This window comes from Gadus morhua, chromosome 12 (genome assembly GCF_902167405.1).
Source record: "Gadus morhua chromosome 12, gadMor3.0, whole genome shotgun sequence".
NCBI classification, from domain to species: domain Eukaryota; kingdom Metazoa; phylum Chordata; class Actinopteri; order Gadiformes; family Gadidae; genus Gadus; species Gadus morhua.
The window spans coordinates 5873035-5894814 of record NC_044059.1 but is presented as its reverse complement, the minus strand read 5'-3'; the positions used below and the strand labels follow the sequence as shown (position 1 = coordinate 5894814).

General features: G+C 49.0%; 2 protein-coding genes across 6 annotated transcripts in view; both read right to left on the bottom strand.

The window, feature by feature from the left end:
* Window positions 1-3513, bottom strand: part of oca2 (oculocutaneous albinism II) — a 51197-nt gene extending 47684 nt beyond the window's left edge. The window contains exon 1 of the mRNA XM_030373455.1: window positions 3056-3513. The gene's annotated coding sequence lies outside the window, so the exon portion shown is untranslated. The remainder of the gene's footprint in view (window positions 1-3055) is intronic.
* A 2554-nt stretch (window positions 3514-6067) lies between these two features.
* The window catches only part of herc2 (HECT and RLD domain containing E3 ubiquitin protein ligase 2), a 67327-nt gene continuing 51614 nt past the window's right edge, over window positions 6068-21780 (bottom strand). For 4 of the 5 annotated variants that reach the window (XM_030371983.1, XM_030371985.1, XM_030371987.1 and 1 more), the window contains exons 74-91: window positions 21407-21532; window positions 20698-20853; window positions 20107-20421; window positions 18846-19060; window positions 18053-18230; window positions 17430-17591; window positions 17038-17129; window positions 15902-16041; window positions 15495-15682; window positions 15047-15244; window positions 14390-14473; window positions 13212-13353; window positions 12667-12861; window positions 12052-12164; window positions 9486-9676; window positions 9016-9121; window positions 8107-8319; window positions 6068-7048 (exon numbers count right to left, since the gene is read on the bottom strand). In XM_030371983.1, the coding sequence (XP_030227843.1) occupies window positions 6776-7048; window positions 8107-8319; window positions 9016-9121; window positions 9486-9676; window positions 12052-12164; window positions 12667-12861; window positions 13212-13353; window positions 14390-14473; window positions 15047-15244; window positions 15495-15682; window positions 15902-16041; window positions 17038-17129; window positions 17430-17591; window positions 18053-18230; window positions 18846-19060; window positions 20107-20421; window positions 20698-20853; window positions 21407-21532 (3087 nt within the window). In that variant the 3' untranslated portion in view covers window positions 6068-6775. The remainder of the gene's footprint in view (window positions 7049-8106; window positions 8320-9015; window positions 9122-9485; window positions 9677-12051; window positions 12165-12666; window positions 12862-13211; window positions 13354-14389; window positions 14474-15046; window positions 15245-15494; window positions 15683-15901; window positions 16042-17037; window positions 17130-17429; window positions 17592-18052; window positions 18231-18845; window positions 19061-20106; window positions 20422-20697; window positions 20854-21406; window positions 21533-21780) is intronic. The other variant, XM_030371984.1, reaches the window with a different exon arrangement.

The window sequence follows — 21780 nt, the reverse complement described above, 5'->3', positions numbered from 1 at the left end:
CTTGATGGTTCCCTTATAGTTTGAAGAACATTCCTCTGGCCAATTAGAAGATATACAATTTCCTCGTTTATTGCGCCCCCCTAATGGCGAAAAATTCCGTTTTTTTTATTGAACGCCATTAAGGGTAACACCGACATGTGTCTAAAATTTGGGCTTGATCCGATGTCTAATTTTGGTATTTTTAGAATTTTTGCGTTTCGGCGTAAAACATAGCTAATAAACCAATGTTCAAAACGCTACCGTTTCGTCGTCGAGGGTCGGATCAAAAAAGTGTTCGAGCTTTCTTTGCGTGTGCGTCTGAAGATGCCGTGTGCAAAGTTTGGTGTCGATTGGACAAGAAATGTGGGAGGAGTAGGGAAAAAACAATTTTGCGGTTTTCGCGATTTTGCGAAAAAAAATTATAGACGCAAATGGGCGTGGCCTATGCCAAAAGATGCAGCAGACTCCAGTGCATATGCGCGTACAAGTTTTTGACTGTGGGAGGTTCGGTGTGGGAGTTATAGCCCCAAACGCGTATTCCTTGGTATAGCGCCACCTAGTGGCCGGCATGTCTGGATTTTGTCGGCTGCGTAGTCCCCACGGATCTGGATCTAGTCATGCAATTGGCGTGTCGGCACCATTTACGGTTTGGGCTGTGGGCACACTTTTAGGGAGGTAAGTATAACTAGAACTGCAAGCAGTTATGCAGGGGTCCAAGAAGTGTGCATTTCGCCGGCACAACGCGACAAGAAATGTGCGTTTCACCGGCAGAACGCGAAGCAAGTATTCAAAACACTACCGTGAACAACATGTGGATATAAAGGTTTTGACTGTGGGAGGTTCGGTGTGGGAGTTATAGCCCAAAACGCGTTTTCAGAACATTCCATTGGCGATTAGGAGATGTATTATTTCGTCGTTTTTTTTGCGCCCTCTTGTGGCGAAATTTTGCAAAGACAATTTTCCTTTTCCAAATAACTCCCGCCCACATTAATAATTCTTGACCATAATTTTTTATATAGACTCGGGTTTGCCCCTTGATGGTTCCCTCATAGTTTGAAGAACATTCCTTTGGCCAATTAGAAGATATACAATTTCAACATTTATGGCGCCCCCTAATGGCGACATTTTCCGAAATTTTTATCGTACGACATTAAGGTTAGCACCAACATGTGTGTAAAATTTGGACTCGTTCCGATGTCTAATTTTGGATTTCTTTGGATTTTTGATTTTCCACGTCTAATTTAGCTCATAAACCAATATTCAAAACGCTACCGTTTCGTCGTCGAAGGTTGGATCAAAAAAGTGTTCGAGCGTTCTTTGCGTGTGCGTCTGAAGATGCCGTGTGCAAAGTTTGGTGTCGATCGGTCAAGAAATGTGGGAGGAGTAGGGAAAAAACTGTTTTGCGGTTTTCACGATTTTGCGAAAAAAAATTCTAGACGCAAATGGGCGTGGCCTATGCCAAAAGATGCAGCAGACTCCAGTGAATATGTGCGTACAAGTTTTTGACTGTGGGAGGTTCGGTGTGGGAGTTATAGCCCCAAACGCGTATTCCTTGGTATAGCGCCACCTAGTGGCCGGCATGTCTGGATTTTGTCGTCTGCGTAGTCCCCACGGATCTGGATCTAGTCATGCAATTGGCGTGTCGGCACCATTTACGGTTTGGGCTGTGGGCACACTTTTAGGGAGGTAAGTATAATAATAATAAACACTACAAAAACAATAGGGATCCAACCTGTTGGCTTGGACCCCTAATAATAATAATAAACACTACAAAAACAATAGGGATCCAACCTGTTGGCTTGGACCCCTAATAAACACTACAAAAACAATAGGGATCCAACCTGTTGGCTTGGACCCCTAATAACTAGAACTGCAAGCAGTTATGCAGGGGTCCAAGAAGTGTGCATTTAGCCGGCACAACGCGACAAGAAATGTGCATTTCGCCGGCACAACGCGAAGCAAGTATTCAAAACGCTACCCTGAACCTGTGGATATAAAGGTTTTGACTGTGGGAGCTTCGGTGTGGGAGTTATAGCCTAAAACTCGTTTTCAGAACATTCCATTGGCCAAATAGGAGATAGACAATGTCGTCGTTTTTTGGCGCCGCCCTGTGGCGACATTTTCCAAAGACAATTTTCCTTTGCCAAATAATTCCCGCCCACATTAATAATTCTTGGCCATATTTTCTATATAGACTCGGGTTTGCCCCTTGATGGTTCCCTTATAGTTTGAAGAACATTCCTCTGGCCAATTAGAAGATATACAATTTCCTCGTTTATTGCGCCCCCTAATGGCGAAAAATTCCGTTTTTTTTTATTGAACGCCATTAAGGGTAACACCGACATGTGTCTAAAATTTGGGCTTGATCCGATGTCTAATTTTGGTATTTTTAGAATTTTCGCGTTTCGGCGTAAAACGTAGCTAATAAACCAATGTTCAAAACGCTACCGTTTCGTCGTCGAGGGTCGGATCAAAAAAGTGTTCGAGCTTTCTTTGCGTGTGCGTCTGAAGATGCCGTGTGCAAAGTTTGGTGTCGATTGGACAAGAAATGTGGGAGGAGTAGGGAAAAAACAATTTTGCGGTTTTCGCGATTTTGCGAAAAAAAATTCTAGACGCAAATGGGCGTGGCCTATGCCAAAAGATGCAGCAGACTCCAGTGCATATGCGCGTACAAGTTTTTGACTGTGGAGGTTCGGTGTGGGAGTTATAGCCCCAAACGCGTATTCCTTGGTATAGCGCCACCTAGTGGCCGGCATGTCTGGATTTTGTCGTCTGCGTAGTCCCCACGGATCTGGATCTAGTCATGCAATTGGCGTGTCGGCACCATTTACGGTTTGGGCTGTGGGCACACTTTTAGGGAGGTAAGTATAATAATAATAATAAACACTACAAAAACAATAGGGATCCAACCTGTTGGCTTGGACCCCTAATAAAAAGAAAAATCCTTACAAAAACAATAGGGATCCAACCTGTTGGCTTGGACCCCTAAAAACAAACAGCTGGACAGCATGCAAAGTGGATTTCTAGTGAACTAGAAATGATAGACGTACACAGAAAGAGAAAAATAGAATCATACCTTGTCTGTGTTTTTGAAGTCGAATATTATTATGGGATGTGATGAGGTACAAACGAGGAAGATGATGATGGTGATGTCGAAGGTAAAAAAAAGGATCTTGGTTTAAAAAAATAGGGAGGTTTAAATAAAAAAATACTAATGATAACGTGATGGAGGGTTACCGCCTGGTATGTAGTCCGAATTTGGAGGCTTGAGTTAGTCCATGAGCCTTGGTGGCTGTGTGGAGGTCTTGGAGAAGGCCTATAGGTGGTCTGAAGTGGGGACGGAGGCCGTGTGTGGGTCTCCTGCTGCTGCTCGTTCTCAGAGACCTAAGGAACCAGCTCCTCGGCCGTATATCTGGAGGAACAGCAGGTCAGTGGCCTGGGGGAGAGCCAGTGCAGTGAGGTGGGAGAGAGAGGGCTTCAGTGGTGGAATAGGCAGCAGGCTTGTTTCACATCCTCTCCTGACACTTAGAAAGAAACCCCAAGCCTCCCCCTCCTCTTTCCTCCTCCCTCCTCCTTCCCCTCCTCCTCCCACAACAAAACATGAACGAGCATGAATATGAGTGTGTGAACGTAAACTGTTCACGAACGGCTTCGCTAGGGCAACGGAGTGGCAGGTCATGGTATTAACAAACCAAATCCGTCACTTGACATTGCTAAGGAGATTTAGGGTGTTGTGGGGTCAGACAGGTCGAAGGTCAGGGCTCAAGTCTTTTTTTTTTTTTTTTTTTAATCAGATTGAGATGCTGAGTTGCCCGGACAGTGTTTGTGTTTGAATATTTATAATATTTATGTCCAAACAGATATCTTCTGCTTCCATTTTCTATACGGTTTCGCATCACCAAGAATTTGAACCAACATAGGCAACAACCAAATGTTGTTGCCTAAAACAATGGAGCTCAACCAGTCCAGTCTGTTGGCGTATGCTCATCTTCCCCTACTCATGAAGAGCAGAAAGCAGAGACAATCGTTTCTATTGAGGTGCTCAGGTCACCTGCTGGCCAGCTGTACTTACAACAATGTGGGCTGGGGTTCGAAAAGGGCTTGTGGCGTCACATGGACGACCAACAGATAGTGTGATGCGGTGCCAGGGGGCTCCAACAACCTCTGAAGAAGAAAGAGAGAATTCTGGTTTAAAGGCTTAGTGCGGTTTAACACAAATACCCCACACAAATTATTTGTCAATGGATAAAAGTACTCACGTTATTGAAAATGTGAAAGTCTAGATCAGATCACCCTTGAAAAAGAGTGAATCACACTTTTATGTACCTGGATGATAAAATGTAAAATAGAAACAGTGTGTTGGTACATTTTGTCCATTGACATTTTTTGGTTCGCAAAGTAGGCTAATATAGAAAAAATAAAAAATAACCAACCATCTAAAAAAGCGATCTTGAGTGCCGTTCAGCCGATTGGCTACAACAGCTTGAAACAGATTTATTCATCAATATATGGATAGGCCTACTGCCTCCGGTGTGTGTGTGACCAGCAGCATCAGAGAATGAGACCTCGTGACGTGGGGAAGAGATGAACATCGAGGCTTGAGTGGAGAAGATCACAAGGCGGCCAGGCGCAGCGGGACGATGAACGGGGACGGTGCGCGCGTTGCACTATGTAGGGTGCGAGCGCAGGCATCATGCGACTGCATGCGGGAGTCTCTGTCCGTCAGCTACTTGTTCAGTGTTAGGTGCACCGTGCAAACGAAACGAACTGTGCAGCTGACGGCACTTCCTCGAGCTATGTCGAATAACAACGGTCCCTTATTGTTGTTGAAGGATGAGTTGGCCTACATTCATAACCATAATATTATTAAAAATGATAAAAAGATTGCGAGAAAAAATACTTTGCGTAGAACTACCTAATTTTGATTACAAAATAAGACATAACGTCATAGGTTATGATTGAACCATAGCAACTTAATAACACATGATCAAAAGATAATGCAGTGATAAAGCCGTTGGATGGCAGTAGTTCCACTATGTCTAGGGGATGGAATGTGACCGCGTGACCAGCTGTGTTCAAAGGGCTTACGAAACATTTCCTAGAAGGAGAGGGTTGGTACGGACCAAGCCTCCCTCCCAGACCAGACTGTAGCCTACTGGAATCACCTGACACTCACCATAATGTACCTTTTTTGCCATTATAACGGATGTGTATGTGTGTGTGTGTGTGTGTGTGTGTGTGTGTGTGTGTGTGTGTGTGTGTGAGAGAGGGGGGGGGGGGGGGGGGGGGGGGGGGGGGGGGGGGGGGGGGGGGGGGGCAGAGCTTAGTCTCCCAAGAATGCTTACGATTGTTAAGCCAAATTAAACTGTCCTGTTATATTTCCTTCTCCCTTGCTCAACCGTGTGTGAGGAGATCTTTGAACCACTCTGCTGGTGAAAAGACACCACCATAGGCCTATTAGGCGCGGCTGGTATTACACACTCGGAGGAACGCGTGTCCAAGCTCCAGCACGAGACTCACAGTACCAGGAGATCTGAGCCCAGGGTGACGTACCGACATCAGGTTCTCCCCCTTCAGCACGTGAGGGGCGAACACTAACGATACACTGGAAACCCACTGGAGCGATCCGGTTCGCACGCCGACAGATTGGCGCGCTATGCGCTTAATGCTTGGTTTCTGTAATCCCACATAACAAACACAGATGTAACAGGATCGGCTAATTTAGGGCATTCATCCATGATTATGGTGGTTATATTGCCACAAATGGACATTTAAGAGTGTTTCAGGGAGCAGAAATAAGTATTCGGAGGAAAACAAAAACCCAAAGTAGAAAGCAAGACAGGCCTGCCGACTGAAATAAACCTGTGACCCAATTGTCGAACACACGAGCACGCATTTTAACAGTCAGGCCAAGCTTAATCCACACGTAACATATACTCAAGGAGATACATTGCGGATTTCCATCCCATTTATTCCCAAATGATAGGCCGAGGCATTAATGTGATCCATACAGGCTAAACGTTTTTGTAATATAAGGAATTCTTGAAACCACCTGGGCAGTTTGAAGACATCAAGAAATACAAACGAACACAGTTCATGTTCTTTTAATTTAAATTTATTCACAGAAACATATTAACATTGATTACACCGGAATGAGCTTTGTTTTTCTCGTGAATACATGGCACAATCATATTATATATACATTAGTCATGGAGACAGTGCACATAGGTAATGAGGGCGGTCGATGGTGGGTACAGGATTTGTAAAACAACCCGCTAGTCAGTTCTGAAGGACAAAACAAACCCCTTTATATGTTGTCGTTTAAAAAAAAAAGGAACTCTATAGAGACCCCCGCCATGAACGTAATCGATAACTCTACTTATATTTGTCTTAATCACACGTTGATTTCTATGTACAGACTAGGAGCCAGTGAGAGGGCTAGTGCAGTTCTTGGCGTGAGTTTCTATGCTATTTTAAACTCTAATATACATAATTTTTCAGAAAACACAACAATAACATCATCATCATCCTCGACATCTTCATCATTCATCCTCGTGGCGGCTCCAAGAACTTCATAAAGTCTCCAACATCTCCACTTCCTGTCCAACTTCCTGTCCAACTTCCTGTTGCGGCTCAGAGTGCTCTCAGAGGGGGGAGAGCACCCCCCCCCCCCCTCTTTGCTCGCTTGGTTTACAACACGTGTACGACAAACGTGTTTACATACATAACTACATACTTCAGATCTTATAAACATGGCTGCCCTCCACCTCAGACGCCGAGGGGGGGGGGGGGGGGCTCAGTGGCCTGTCAGGTAGTCCTGCGTGGAGTCGGACGCGAAGGAGTCGGCGTCCTCGTTGTCCGAGTCCTCGCTGCTGTCGTCGGCCGCCGGCTCGCCCGACAGCGCGATGCGGGCGTAGTCGTCCGTGTCGATGGACTTGCAGAAGTGGATGGCGTACTTGAGCTTCTCCTCCAGCACCTGCCGGCACGAGTAGCGGGGAAGCTTCAGCAGGAAGAAGCAGGTGTATGACTCCGGGAGGAAGTGGTCCGGGGGGTTGTACTTGTCCAGCACCTAAGGGGGTGGGGGGGGGGGAAACCAATCAGGACAAGCAGAAGACAGGTCCGTCAGGCAGGGGAAGACTTTATAAGAGTTCTAACGTCAACAAACAATTCTGGCTACAACCTCCCCCCCCCCCCCAGTTAGATTTCAGTGATAGGGAGTGGCTTTGTGGGAGAGAGCGAAAGCCTGGACAGCATCATAGCCCCTAAATGGAAAAAAGACTGTTGTTGGGTTTTTCTTTTATAACACCTGTGATGGCCAACTCAGCCCAGGTGATGCCTACTGACTGGCGGTGCTGCTTCAGGACGGTCCCTGTAGTTTGACGTAACATGTGCTTGCCCTTTAAAGAGCAGAGGCTGACATTTCACACCCTGAATGTAGGGAGACCTGCTCTGGATTTGGGCTCCGCCATCTGGAGGTTATGCTAATTGGCGGCCAGAGGTGGTGAGTGATATTAGGCTGGGCTAAGGGAGAAGCTGGAGTTACAACACGGCAGTGCCTCCGATATCCTGGACCTGGAGCCGTCCAGTGGTTAAAGGACAAAACCCTGAATCCAACGTTAGGAATGGCGCCCCCTCTGGTCAAGTGACCCGGAAGTAACCGCAAGGTTGCTAATTCGATCCCCGGCTCCTCCTAGCTGAGCGTCGAGGTGTCCCTGCGCAAGGCATCAAACCCTAACTGCTCCCGACATGCTGGCTGTCGCCTTACATGGTGTAAGGCGACAGCCGTCAACGTCGGTGTGTGAATGTGTGCATGAATGGGTGATTGTCAGGCAATGGGGCCTTGGGTGGCCCCTACAAAAAAGCGCTTTATAAATGCAGTCCATTTACCATTTTCAAAACCATCCAAAACCCTTTTGAACAGACCTTGATAACGGCACTTTCCTTTGTGTTTCGATGCAAGAGACGACTCCTCATAATACGACCGTAGGCATTTGGCCAATTATCTTAGTGATAAGTGTTTGACCTGCAGGGATCGTCATGGAAGATAACCGGAAAGCTTTTAAAAGTGTTGCAACCCAAACCCAGACAAACCCGGACAACCCAGGCAACGTCCACCGGTGGGCTCACCTGTACAACAAAGTCCCGTCCCCGGAAGTCTGCGATGGTGCGGGGCAGGCGCGTGCGTCCCCAGACGAACCGGAGGAACAGCGAGCGCTCCGTGGTGGAGAAGGACTCCATCACCTCCCAGAACCAGTGGATGAGCGGGGACGTGGGCTCCACGCCCTTGTAGGTGGCCACCGACTTGAGCAGGTGGAGGGGGATGTCCGGGCTGCCACACACCTGAGGGGGAGGGGGGGAGGTGGGAGGTGGGTGGGGGACATGAGAGGGGAGTATGGGGGGAGAGGACGGGTAAGGGGAGAGGGAGGGTGGGTGTGGTATGGGGGAGAGAGGTGGATGAGAGAGGGGGTAGAAGAGGATAGAGGGTAGGGTAAATAAGGGTGGGGGTAGAGAAGAGGGTGAGGTAGGGCCGAGAGTGGGGGAGCGAGTGGTTTGGTAGATGAGAGGGTGGGGGAGGGGGGGGGGGGGGGTGTAGAAGAGAAGAGGGAGGAGAAAGGTAAAGGGGGTGTGGTAGGGGAGAGAGTGGGTGAGTTAGGGGAGAGGGTGGGGGGGTAGGAGAACAGGGTGAGTTAGGGGAGAGGGTGGGGGGGTAGGAGAACAGGGTGAGTTGGGGGAGAGGGTAGGGGGTAGGAGAACAGGGTGAGTTGGGGGAGAGGGTAGGGGGTAGGAGAACAGGGTGAGTTGGGGGAGAGGGTAGGGGGTAGGAGAACAGGGTGAGTTAGGGGAGAGGGTGGGGGGGTAGGAGAACAGGGTGAGTTGGGGGAGAGGGTAGGGGGTAGGAGAACAGGGTGAGTTAAGGGCAAAAGGTAAGAGAAATGGACACGGCTGATATTATGGGAGCATTGAACACGTGAGAGAGCGCCGAGGCTTTCGGGCAGAAAACAAACAAACGCACACAGACAAACAAACTGTGTTTACCATGGTCTCCAGTTCATAGCCGGTGAAGAGAGAGAGGAGGGGTACAGGCACGACCCGCGCCATCCCCTCCCGCACCGCCGACACCTGCTCGTCAAACTCATGGAGTCTGGAGGAGGAGGAGGAGGAGGAGGAGGAGGAGGAGGAGGAGGAGGAGGAGGAAGAAGAAGAGGAGGAAAAGAGAGGAGAAAGGAGGGTTGGAGAGGAGAGGAGAGGAGAGGAGAGGAGAAAGGAAGTACAGGGTTGGGAAGAGAAGGAGAGAAGAGGAGGGAGGGGGACAGAAGAAAGGGAGACATTTCATCAGGTCACATGGCAAAACACAACCTCACCCAAACAACAACAACAACAACAACAACGTTTAAAAATGTGGGAGCGTCCCTCTGTATCCAACGAGTGTGTTATAGCTGACCGCTCCACCGACAGAGAACCTCCCAGGTGTATCCATGCCGACCAGGCCCCTCCCCCCTGCTCACCTGTAGTTGATGGCCAGGCGGACGTACTCGGCGCGGTTCTCCAGGGTGATGTGGGCGTGCTTGGAGCTGAGCTGGATGTCCTGCCCACTGGCGTTGGGCACCGTGAACGGCAGCGTCATGCCCTCAAACTCATCCGCCGTCGCCTCGTTGTCCCGGATATACATCAGGCCCGGGATGAAGTCTTTGTCCACCTGCCGGGAACACACACACACACACACGCCAAGGGGTCAAGGGTCGTCATGGGAAACGCTTGCCTCATGGTTCGGGCCAAGATTGAGATTGTGAAATACATTTTTGCGGTATGGTATCCAATGAGATCACCAGATGCATGTAATTAGGGAACAGGCAGAGGTTAGGGGGCGTCTAGCTCTAGGATTCCCTACTGGTTGATCTTGTATGGGGGAGCAGCACACTAGCCACTGTAACCATAACACTATCCCTATAGAAAGATTTTAGTGTCAACATTGGCTATGCATCCTGTACAAACGGTGTGCGTGATTGTGTTGTGTTCTTGTTCTTGTGCACGTGCGTGGCCTGCAGTCTGCTCTCTGAGGTGCACGCCTTCGCGGTCTTGTGCCGTGCTCCCGTCTCCACAACCTTTCCAGCGTCTCAAGGCTACAGCGAGGAGACAGAAGGAGTCTTTGTGGAGCGGAGGAGCTCCTCCTAGCTTCCTACGCTGTCGCCCAGGCTCATGATAGCAGCGTGCTCTGGGAGGTCTCCCACGGCCCACACGCTGAGGGGAAAACTGGAGCACATGAGCCAGCTCAGAGCAACGCCTCCGCCACAAAAAGGCCTTCTACCCGAGGGAAGATGCGCAGTTCAGTGGGTCTACGTTCCTTTTCTGATTCCTAGAGCTTCACATCGCTCTGTTGTTTTATTGAAATGTTACTTTTTTTATAGCATCAAATTTTGATGGTATGGTGAGATTGTCTCACATGTAAGTCACGCTGGATAAGAGCTTTGTCGGCTTAACGACGACACGGTTCTAGGAAAGGGGCCATGAACCTCTGTGGGGGGGGGTCTCTGTGGGGCACTCAGCAGTTTATTTACATTCAAATGACCTCAAAAACTGTGGTTTACTTTCCAGATTAATTATGAATTTGGATGTTGAAAGAGATACGCCGATATATGCCTTTGCTTGTCTTGCCCAGACTCAAGACAAAGTTAATTCCGTTTTTCATCTCCAAATTCACCATTGCGTTGGCCACTTCCATTGACGTGCAGAGTTACTGTAGCATAGCTCCTGTGCATGTGAGGAGAAAACACTTTCAATTTTCCTCGAAAGACTTCCGATGCGTTCCGAATAGTCGCTTAATCATAACGTCTGCCATTACGATGTGCCTCCAAACACACAGATAATGTGCCACTATTTTTGGCACTGTGATCTAGACTACCTGTGAGGCACCGCTCACGCAATTATACGATCACCTGCTCCCGGCTGGGAAGTCTCGGCGGAGGGCAGCCGGTGGGTGGTGCATCCCAGGTAGCCTAACAGTCCCAGCGCTGAAAGTAGTGCCGGCTTCTCTGTGTGCTTGAAGACAAACTACAATCTTGTTGAGGTAAAATGGGTACTGCAACCCAAATTCAAGAGTTGTCTCTGTCCACCCAAATCTGAAGACCTGAAGCTCACAGGGGTTGCCAGGTTGCTGAGCGAAAACAAACCCAAGATGAGACGAGTGCAACAATGTTAGTTGATCAGCTACATTTGGATTTTTTCCTTTTCGCGAATTATAAACCAGCTAAGGTGGCATACGTCTTCGAATCTCTGTGTTCTCCAAGCAGTCTCCATCTTTGAATGCAGCTCCAAGATTGACCCGTGTTTGAGCATAGCTCTGGACATGGAGCCTTCTCAAAGGAGGACGAGGCTATTTAGGTTGGGTAAAATCTAGTACAATCTCAGTTGATCCAGTTAGTTTGCCTGCTTCCGTGGTTTCAGCACGATGTGTTTGTGTTCCAATTTATTTGAATTAGAATGGTGGATCACAACACGCAGGAAAAGACAAAAACAAACATTCTGACCCAGAACGGACGGTTAAAGGAGATCCTACTGGCTCTAGCATCGCTGTCGGCGAGAACAGTATGTTTTGCTTCCTCTCTGATGACACATCGTGGTCATTTTGAGATTCAGTACAGTACAGTGGTTACAAATAGGTCCTTTAAAGAGTGCTTGATTCTGGGACTATTCTGGTTGCTGGCACTCTGCGACCGCGAGTGTTACTGCTGGTACTCAAAGAGCAGCTTTAGGTTGTAATCTGGCCAGGAATGTGTCCTCTACAGAATACCTCTTATTTAACAGATAAGGAGGCTTGAGCGCTTTCATAAAGTTATGTAAACACCTAAGCTGAGGGAGTTCACAGGGAAGGTGCGATTCTTCGTTTTTTCCCCAAGTACCCTCAAATCCTAGTATTCAAGTAGTACTGTATGAAACCCAGTACCAAGTATCAAAGTGGTATAGCATCGATGCTACTTATACTCCAATACTCCTTAAGCAGTGAGTGCATAATAATAGCAACAGAGCACAGAAGTTCTAAGCTTGTGGGGTGGGTACGGGTTTGGGGTGGCCTACCTCGCTGAGGTCTGCGATGGTGAGGTTCATCCCGGCCAGCTGTTTCCACACCGGCTCGGCCAGGTTCAGACTCAGGGGGCTGCCTGTGCGGATGGCGATGCCCAGGAGCACACCTGCACACACATTCATTAGCCATATTAAATACAGACCTTCATTAAGGAAAATTTAATTAGGAGACTCTTTTAAAGACATTCATTAAAGAAAGGTAATGAGGATATTCATCAGAGACATTCGTTCAATTATCCCCATGGTTCAGTCTCCTCCCTTGTTTTGCCTTCAATGTACGTAGTACATTGAAGGCGAGACGCTCGCTGCACACTTCATGTATAACTAGCTAAACTTCATCTTACACTTCCAGTCCACTTCCCGTATAACTAGCGAAACTTCCGTTTACACTTCCTGTCCACTTCCTGCATAGCGAACTACACTTCTTGTCCAATGTCCTGTGTAGCTGGCTAAACTTCCTGTCCACTTCCTGTGCAGCTAGAGCTAAACTTCTTGTACATTTCGTGTAGCTTGCTCCCCTTACTCTTCTGTTCAATGGGTTACTTCATCACTAGAATGGGGTCCGGTATAAAAGGTGCGCAGGCGGCAGATTCACAGGTTTAAGGTTACCTAGGAAACGGAACATGTTCATGTGCAGCGGGGACTTGGCGGCGGGGTTGAGCAGGAAGCAGTCCCGGTTGGCGCCGGACTCGTCGCGTCCGTTGGGCGTGACGATGAGGAGCGGCGTGAGCCCGTTCTGCAGCTCCTCGCACATCTCGGCGATGGACTCGCTGTAGCCCCCGCCACAGTCGTCCACGGACTCACCTGGAGGGAGAGAGGGGAGGGGCGGTGGAGAGGTGAGTGAGGGGATAAACAACGACTAAACCTTGAAGACAAGAGAGAAACTCAATTCTTAAGAAATGCGTGCCCATAAAAACCCCTGCAGAATGCACAAGGATACTCTCAATTGTCCACTGCCCAAACGGATTCGTTTTTTAAATATATAGTCACGATGCATAACGTGTGAAGGCAAAGTCTTTAAATAACACCGGACACATTCTGGTGTTCTGTGTGACCCTCGCAGCCTCACTGCTGATTCACCGCCAACGTGCACAGGAGGGACGGTTTGAAGAGGGACAGGACCCCCGCCATCCCCGCCGGGGGGGGACACCTACCCACGAACTTGACCTTCCAGACGCGGTGGGGCAGCAGCAGGCTGTCGGGACTGAAGGAGCTCATCTTGGAGCACATCTGACCAAACACCGACTTGGTGCCATCGGGGCCGGCCAGACCCCCTTTACTACGGGACCGCTTCACCTGCAGGGGGGGAGGGAGAGAGCGAACCGTGACTTGGGTGATCTATCGGCCCTCGCCCTTCAGGGAGGAGGAGGAGGAGGAGAGAAATAGAAAAGAGAAAAGGGGAGAAGAGAAGGGGAAAAAGGGGGGGGGGGGGGTTGATTTGTGATGTGGCTCTCTCACCCTCCGAGGGGAAGCAGTGGGAGGGGGAGAGAGGGAGGGAGGGAGGGGGAGAGACAGACACCTCAGGCAAGCCAGAAACATAAGAAATAAGAAAGGAGAAGGATAAAACGAAACACGGAAATAAAGAGAGTTGAAGAGAGAGCGAGGGAGAGTGAGGAGCGAGGGAAAGACGATGCTGTGGATTAACTTCTGGGTGCGGAGGCTGCGTGCAGCACGATGGAGTGCAAAGCTGCTAGGGGGCGTGGGGAGGGGAGGAGTGCAGTCCAGAGAAGGAAGGGGTGCAGAGAGGCCGGAGAGCCCAGTGTACATCACACAGCAAATCCCCTCATGGAAGAAACAGCATGTGACCCAGAACAGAAACAAACGGCATACAGAAAGGGGGCGGAGAGCATGAGTAGAGTGTGTGTGTGTGTGTGTCTGTGTGTGTGTGTGTGTGTCTGTGTGTGTCTGTGTGTGTCTGTGTGTGTGTGTGTGTGTGTGTGTGTGTGTGTGTGTGTGTGTGAGTGAGTGAGTGAGTGAGTGAGTGAGTGAGTGAGTGAGTGAGTGAGTGAGTGAGTGAGTGAGTGAGTGAGAGAGAGGGGAGATGGTTGTAGGGAGAGAAGACCAAAGGCAACTTGAATGTGGCCCCAGGACAAGATATATATTCAACAAATATATGTATTTGGTGTTATACCTTTAGGGACAGGAGAGGGAATGACATGTAACATGTGTTTTGCAACATAGAATTTTCATTTTTGTTTACTTAACCTCGGAAAAACAGATTGAGGGAAAGAGAACTCCTTTGCAATTGTTCAGAGGGGATAGTGAAGGATAATAGATCGGCAAAAAATGCTGGGGTTAAAAGAGATGGAAGAAGCTCAAGGAGGACGTCTACCTGTATTCTGTTGAGCTCCACAACGGGCCCATGCTGCCTGTCTCTAACCATGGTGGCCTGCACCACCTTCCTGAAGGCTGCTTCCTGTTGTCATGGAAACACAGCATCACGGTTAGCGGCTGAATCGAGCCCTGAGTGAGTTCTCTAGGAAGTGTGAACAAAGCCAAGCAGGCGTATGATGCTGCGGTTTACCACACTGCTTTGTGTGGACATACAGTAGAATGAGTACTAGTGCATGGTTCAGTGTTGAAAAAAAACCACAATCCAGTTGATAAAATTGGAAAAAATGTATGAAAACACTATAAATATCTCATACCCCTTCCAAAACCACCCCTGCGATCACCATTATACATCTCCACACCTACGATCCCTATTACACATAATCACCCCTACCATCAGTATTCCACCGCCACACGCACCATCCCAATTATACATCATCACACCTTATCATCACACAGTATCACCACACAGTATAACCACCAGCAACAACCACCATTCCCCCCCCTGCCCCCCGAACACACACACACACACACACACACACACACACACACACACACACACACACACACACACACACACACACACACACACACACACACCTCTACCATCACCACCACCCTATGATCAATTCCCCCGCCCCCGCCCCCGCCCTCTCACCTTGCCCTGGGAGATGAGGATGCCCCTCAGTGTGTCGAAGCCCACCGAGGGCCCGTGGCCCACCTGGCCTAGGCGGCCCTCCAGGTGGAACATGGGGATGCAGGGGCAGAAGAGCTCCGAGATGTGGTGCAGCAGCAGCAGCCGGTTCCTCAGGCCCAGGATCGGGATCTCCTGCAGGTGATTGTACTCCATCGGAACCTGGAGACAACACACAGACAGACGCACGGCGGTTAGTAGGCCCAACTGCTATCCAGCTGGCTACAGCTAGTACAGCTATAGGAACAGTGGTCACAAAGCAGGGGCTAGCTGCTAGCATGCTAGCTCCACTGCACCTATTGGAGGTGTAGTGGAAGAAGTGGCGTTGTCGCAGTCTGACTGCCATCTAGTGTGCGGAGATGGGATTGACAGGGTAACAGCGGTAGGGGGATGTGTGTTTGTGTCTAGGTACCTGAGCGGGCAGCTTGCCAGCGTTGGTGGGCTTGCTGGTGGACCAGGCCAGGGTGTGAGCTGACCCGCAGGCCACGCGGTTGATCTTCTTGCCCTGCAGCGCAGCCACCAGCCGCGGCCTCTGGATGGCGTTGGTGGTCCCGTCGCCCAGCTGGCCCTCGTCGTTGTCGCCCCACGTGTACACTTCTCCTGAGCGCAAACAACAACCCCGCAGCTTTCTACCGGCACTTGCAAGACTACAAACCAATGCATCATGGGAAGAACTACTATACTATCCAACATTTTTCATTGACACCAATACGACTAGGATTGGAGGGTAGACGACTCTAGGCATCCCCGAGTAGGACTCCCCCTGCCTGCTCCTCGATGACCTGCATTAACATGGGTTTGAAGCAGTTCATCCCTTACCATCCTCCGTGCAGCACACACAGTGCAGCGACCCCGTTGCTATGGCGATGACCTTCTTCCCTTGCAGCCCTTGGACCTGGCGGGGCCGGCGGACATGGTCGTCAGAGCCGTGTCCCAGACGGTGGTAGTCTCCCTTACCCCTTTAGCGCGCGCGCACACGCACACGCACACGCACACACACACACACACTTAAAATTACCTTCTCTAAGTCACATGACCCCTCTGCAACATCCTCTACCATGAGAGACTGGAGGATACTAAGGCCTGGTCAACACACAGTTTTAATATTTCTAAAAACACTATTTTTTCTATGTTTTTTTTTGGGTCTAGTCCACACCTTAACGGTGTCTCAGGTCGCTGAACTCTTCCAGATTGGAGATTTATCAAAACTCTTGTTTTCCGAGTGTTCATATGACCGGTAAAATGGAGGTCTCGCAAAACGCTGACATCGGGACATCGATCTACTCGACCAGTTTGTATGTTTCTGTACCGATTGCTGTACCAGAAACATACAAACAAGGGCGAACGACCAGTGTGTTTACGTGTGGCTGGTTCTGGTTGAATAACATGGTTACGTCGACCTAGTGTTACGTTATCAGTACACTGCAGTGCTGTTGTTGTATCCATCGCTCAGGAAGAATCCTACTAATGCACAGGCTCCTAATGTTCTTTCTGTGGTGTTTGTTTTCATCGCCAATGCATTCATTCTTTTGAGTACTCTTGTGGACAGAAATATCCTCTATAAACACCGTTGGTGCGGACAGGGAAAGATAGGCTATCAGAAATCCCCGGTATACTTTTGGATGAGGCCTAAGAATTTAAAAAAATATCAACACTTTGTATTCAAAGATAAAATTGATTTAAAAAAACACAGAGGTGATACACTTAGTTTCTCAAAAATAAAAATATTCCCAGTTCATATCCACTGTGTGGATATGAGTTCATATCCACTTGGTGACTTTGCAGTATTCAGTATTTTACTACTGAATAATTGTATGTAATGGCATACCATATGACAGTATATATACAGGTGTTTTTAATTTGAAATGCACAGCTAATCAAGTGTTGGACTAAATTAACTATGAATACACGTATAAATATATCTATATATATACACAATATAAATCAGTACATACCAGGTGTACACAGCCCCAGACTTGGTGAGGGCCACAGAGAACTGGGAGCCACACTCCACCTTGACCACTCCCAGACCCGTCAGGGAATCAATCTGAAAGGTCATGGGGTCACCAATTAAAACAAGGGTCAAAGATCAAAGATCACACACCAATCACACAAGCCATCAGTTAGCATTTGTCATCTAGCAGACACTTTTATTCAAAGCAACTCTCATCGCTTGTGTGATAGACTACAGTGAACTACATTCAATCATCGCCTGGAACAAGAACAGTGAACTAATTTGTGCAATTATAACGATACAAATATTTATATAAAAATTGACGACGTAGTTAAGGCTACAGGCGTGTGTTGCTTAGCCATAAAAGTGCTGCGGGAAACCCTGGGTACCGACCTTCATGGGCACCTTGCAGCCGTCGCTGCCCCCTCGCCCTAGTTTCCCATAGTCCCCGTCGCCCCAGGACCAGACCATGTCCTCGTCCGTCAGACAGAGCGTCTGGGCGTCCCCGCTACCACACGCCACGTCCATGACCCGGTGTCCCTGTAGAGCGTCCACCTGGAACAGACAGAGAGGTACACACATGAAGGTATACACATACAATTATAGACATAGACTCAGAACCCCAACCCATATCAAACTATTATGCACTATATAATAATGACTAATGCCTACCCTTATCTTACTAATTAACATAAGCACTTTACACACTGTCCAGCTGTTTCTATATGAACCAGGTAGCTTTTGGTGGTGCTTAACCTCGCTCTTAAGAAGCTTTGACGGTGCTCAGCCTCGCTCCTAAGTGGCTTCGGATAAAAAAAGGGAGCTACAAGAAAAGTTAAAGTGCTGCACGAAAACTAAAAGGAGTGGTAAGTGCAGTAAAAACCAACATCATAACATCATAAAATCGAAATGCTGTCTAAAGTCGACAACCGCTTCTTAGTTCCTCAAGGTCCCCTCCAACAGCCGTGGTCGACAAGAGTCAGACGCCAGACTACCAGGGTGGGATCGCCACGCACCAGTTTGGGTTTGAGCTGGTCCTCGCTGTCCCCGTGGCCCAGCCGGCCGTAGCGGCCCTTGCCCCAGGTGTAGAGCTCTCCGCTGGACGTGATGCAGGCGCTGTGAGCTCCCCCGGCCGCGATGTCCACCACCTCCACGCCCCGAAGGGACTCGATCACCCGGGGTCGATCACATGGGCTGACAGGAGAGGGACGTCATGGGGTCAGACCTCAGATAGTCAGATCTCAGATAATAAGCAGTAACGCCGGGTAACAGAGGAATCCCGCAGTAACAGCACAAACCCCCCTTAACAACCCCGGGAACAACAGTAACCATTGGTTACAACAGTAACCATCGGTTACAACATTTACCCCCGGTTACACGCATAACACCCGGTAACACCAGTAACCCCGGTAACAACAGTAGCCCCCGGTAACATCCATAACACCTGTAAACAACAGTAACCCCCGGTAACACCCATAACCGCCGGTAACAACAGTAACCCCCGTTAACACCCATAACCGCTGGCAACAACAGTAACCCCCGGTAACACCCATAACCCCCGGTAACAACAGTAGGCGCCCCGGTAACAACAGTAGGCGGCCCGGTAACAACAGTAACCCCCGGTAACAACAGTAACCCCCGGTTACAACAGTAGGTGCCCCGGTAACAACAGTAACCCCCGGTAACAACAGTAACCCCCGGTAACAACAGTAAACCCCCGGTAACAACAGTAAACCCCCGGTAACACCCATAACCGCCGGTAACAACAGTAGGCCCCGGTAACAACAGCAGCCCCCTGGTGGTCCTCACCTGCGGTTGCCGTGGCCCAGCTTGCCGTCCTCGGCCTCCCCCCAGGAGTACACCTCCCCCTCGGAGGACAGGGCCAGGCAGTGCTTCCCCCCAGAGTTCACCGCCACCTTCCTGATGAACACGTGCTGGATGGACTCCAGCAGGGTGGGCGTGGACACAGACTCCGTGCCCCCGATGCCCAGCCGGCCCCCCGCCCCGTAGCCCGTGGCGTACAGCTGGGGAGGCGGATCCATCATGTTAGGGTGGAATGTTTGCCGAGGGATTTGAAGGAATGAAAACTGGTATCGCCAGATAATCGTATTACCGTTGGCATTACCTGGCTGTGACAGCCTCATTTCCTGTCTGGGCTGAATAAAGTGCGATCTTATCTTGTCTCATGTCTTTATATTGTGTGGCGGTTTGACATATTTTAGAATTGTTGTCACGTTATTTAAACTGGAATAAATCAAAGCTTAAGAGTCGAGAGGTTAAACATTTAACCTGGTGTTGGTTTATTCATGTTACTTTTTATCTGGAATAAATAGTTAAAATTAAAGACTCATATATAGACACAGGTATTCTCTGCCTCGTGATGGTTGGACTGGAATAGATTCCAAGTGGATATTGTAACGTGTTATTGGGGTATTCACTGAGACAGTTATTTAAGAATTGTCATTAGTATATGCTACACGTGAACCTCCTAAGATGGCGCAATTTGATATGTTCGCTATCTCAGGATATTGGGAAATATCCCATGATTGAGATCTCAACTCGGGATATTGTTTTCTCGTGCGTGACGGTCGACAAATACTCCGCTAATAAAAACAAATAATCCCAGCAAAATGTGTTATCTTAACTATTTTTGAAGTCTTCACGTGTAGTGTATACTAAAACAGCCCGTCTAAAATAGCCCCCTGAGACAGGCTGTCTCGGGGGCTATTCCTCACTATTCACTTCGCCTTCAGCGAATAATTGTTAAATAGTCAGAGCCTAAACCTTTACATCGGTTGAATCATAGCATCTAATACAAAAGGCATGAAAAGCAAACCGTCTCCTCATATTATCTAATAGAAAAGTATAAAGAGTAAAACCTATAGCTTTACAATATTATCTTATAAAAAAGTATAAGAATTGAATCCTTTGTGTTCACCTTACTATCTAATAAGAAAAGTATAAAGAGTTCCCCTTTAGTTTCATCACACTACCTAATAAAAGAGGAGTACAAATGGATCCCTTTAGTTCAATAAAACTATCAAACACTAAAGTAGAAGAAGCCTCAGACCTTCCCGTCGGCCGTGACGGCGAACAGCGTCTGCTCGCCGCCGATGAGCTGGACGGGCCGCAGCGTGGCCAGCGCCTCGGTGGGGGTGGGCACCTTGACCTTTGCCCCCTCGATGCCGCCCAGCTGACCCCGGTGGTTGTGGCCCCAGCCGTAGATGGTGCCGCTGCCCCCGGCCGACAGGGTCCAGTCGTCGGGCCGGCGGTTCATCCACTGGACCAGCTGCTCGTCCTGCTCCCGGCGGAAGGTGTCGTGCTTCTCGTGCAGGCCGCTCATGGTCTCGTGGTCCGCCATCAGCTCGCAGATCTTCTTGGTCACCTGCAGGGAGGGGGGAGTGTGGGGGGAGTGAAGGGGTTAAGGAGGGGATGTCCAGGTATGGATAAGAAGATTCACGTGTGAGGGAGAGAAAGGCGGGGGAGGGGTGTAGAGACAAATGGAGAGAGTGGAAGATCGAAAGCGATATAGACAGAGCCAGAGAGACAGAGACGGAGGAAGGGAGGTGGGGCGGAGGGCTAGATCCGTCACTAGAGATCCCTCTGTGTCCGGACCTCTATATAGACACAGATACATTGATAAGAGAAGCATGTCCCCCACCTCGTCCAGGAAGGGTCTGGGCAGGCCGGACCGTTTGTCCAGGGCGACGGCCACCCGGGAGGCGGTGCAGTAGCGGCGGAACCACGCCCACTTATGGGTCTCGGCGCAGCACGGCAGGGTGTCTAGCGCCAGGTCACAGGCCAGGGCCGCCAGCACCTGGAACATCCCCATGGTAACGAGGACCATCAGGACAACAATGGCGGTGAAGATATAGCAACCACAATAACAAGATTAACGTCATCGAATAATCTCGATTTTACTACATTTATTGTGAGCAAGATTTAGTAGGAAAAGTGTAGTCTTGATATTTAATTGATGAAATGACTACATCTGTCGGTTTAGCTCCTCAGGAGGTAGAGTGGGTTGGTACGATCCCCGGATAAATGGTTTTAAATTACTTTGGGAAAAAAAGCGTCTTTTAAATGCCCTGAATGTAATGTAAATGTAACAGCAACACCATAAAACAATATAGAAGAAAATATAAACAAAGAAAACATTGAAATGAGTTGAAAACTAAAAACAGTGAATGGGTGGTGAGCTTGTCCTTGGTTGAGCACATGCTACTGATGCTAAGCTGAAGAGCACCTTGGAGGTTCATAGTTACTGGTGCTACTGCTCAGCTGAAGAGCCCCAGGCTCGGGGTGTACCTTCTGGGGACATGGTTACTGTAGCTACTGCTCAGCTCAAGAGCCCCAGGCTGGGACCGTACCTTGAAGAAGGGGCTGTGCAGCAGCTGCTTCCCGCCCCTGACAATGGGGTCCTCGTACTCGTACTGCCTCTGGAGTGCCTCGGGGAGACCCTTGACCAGGGCGGCCAGCGCACTGCCCGTAAAACTCTGAAAATCCAACACACACATATTACGCAACAATGGCTAAAACCATACGCCGCCCATGCAGTTCTAGAGCAGGGTGTCAGAAACTTCTTCATGCCGTGACCCCCCCTGTGGAGGCATGTCTGGCACAATATTTAGTGGAGTAAATGAGGCAAAACATGTTTTTATATTGCCATGTGAGGGCTCCATTTAAAAGAGCGCAAAAATATTTGATTTCTTCCTTATGATCAAATGAAACAAATTACTCACGT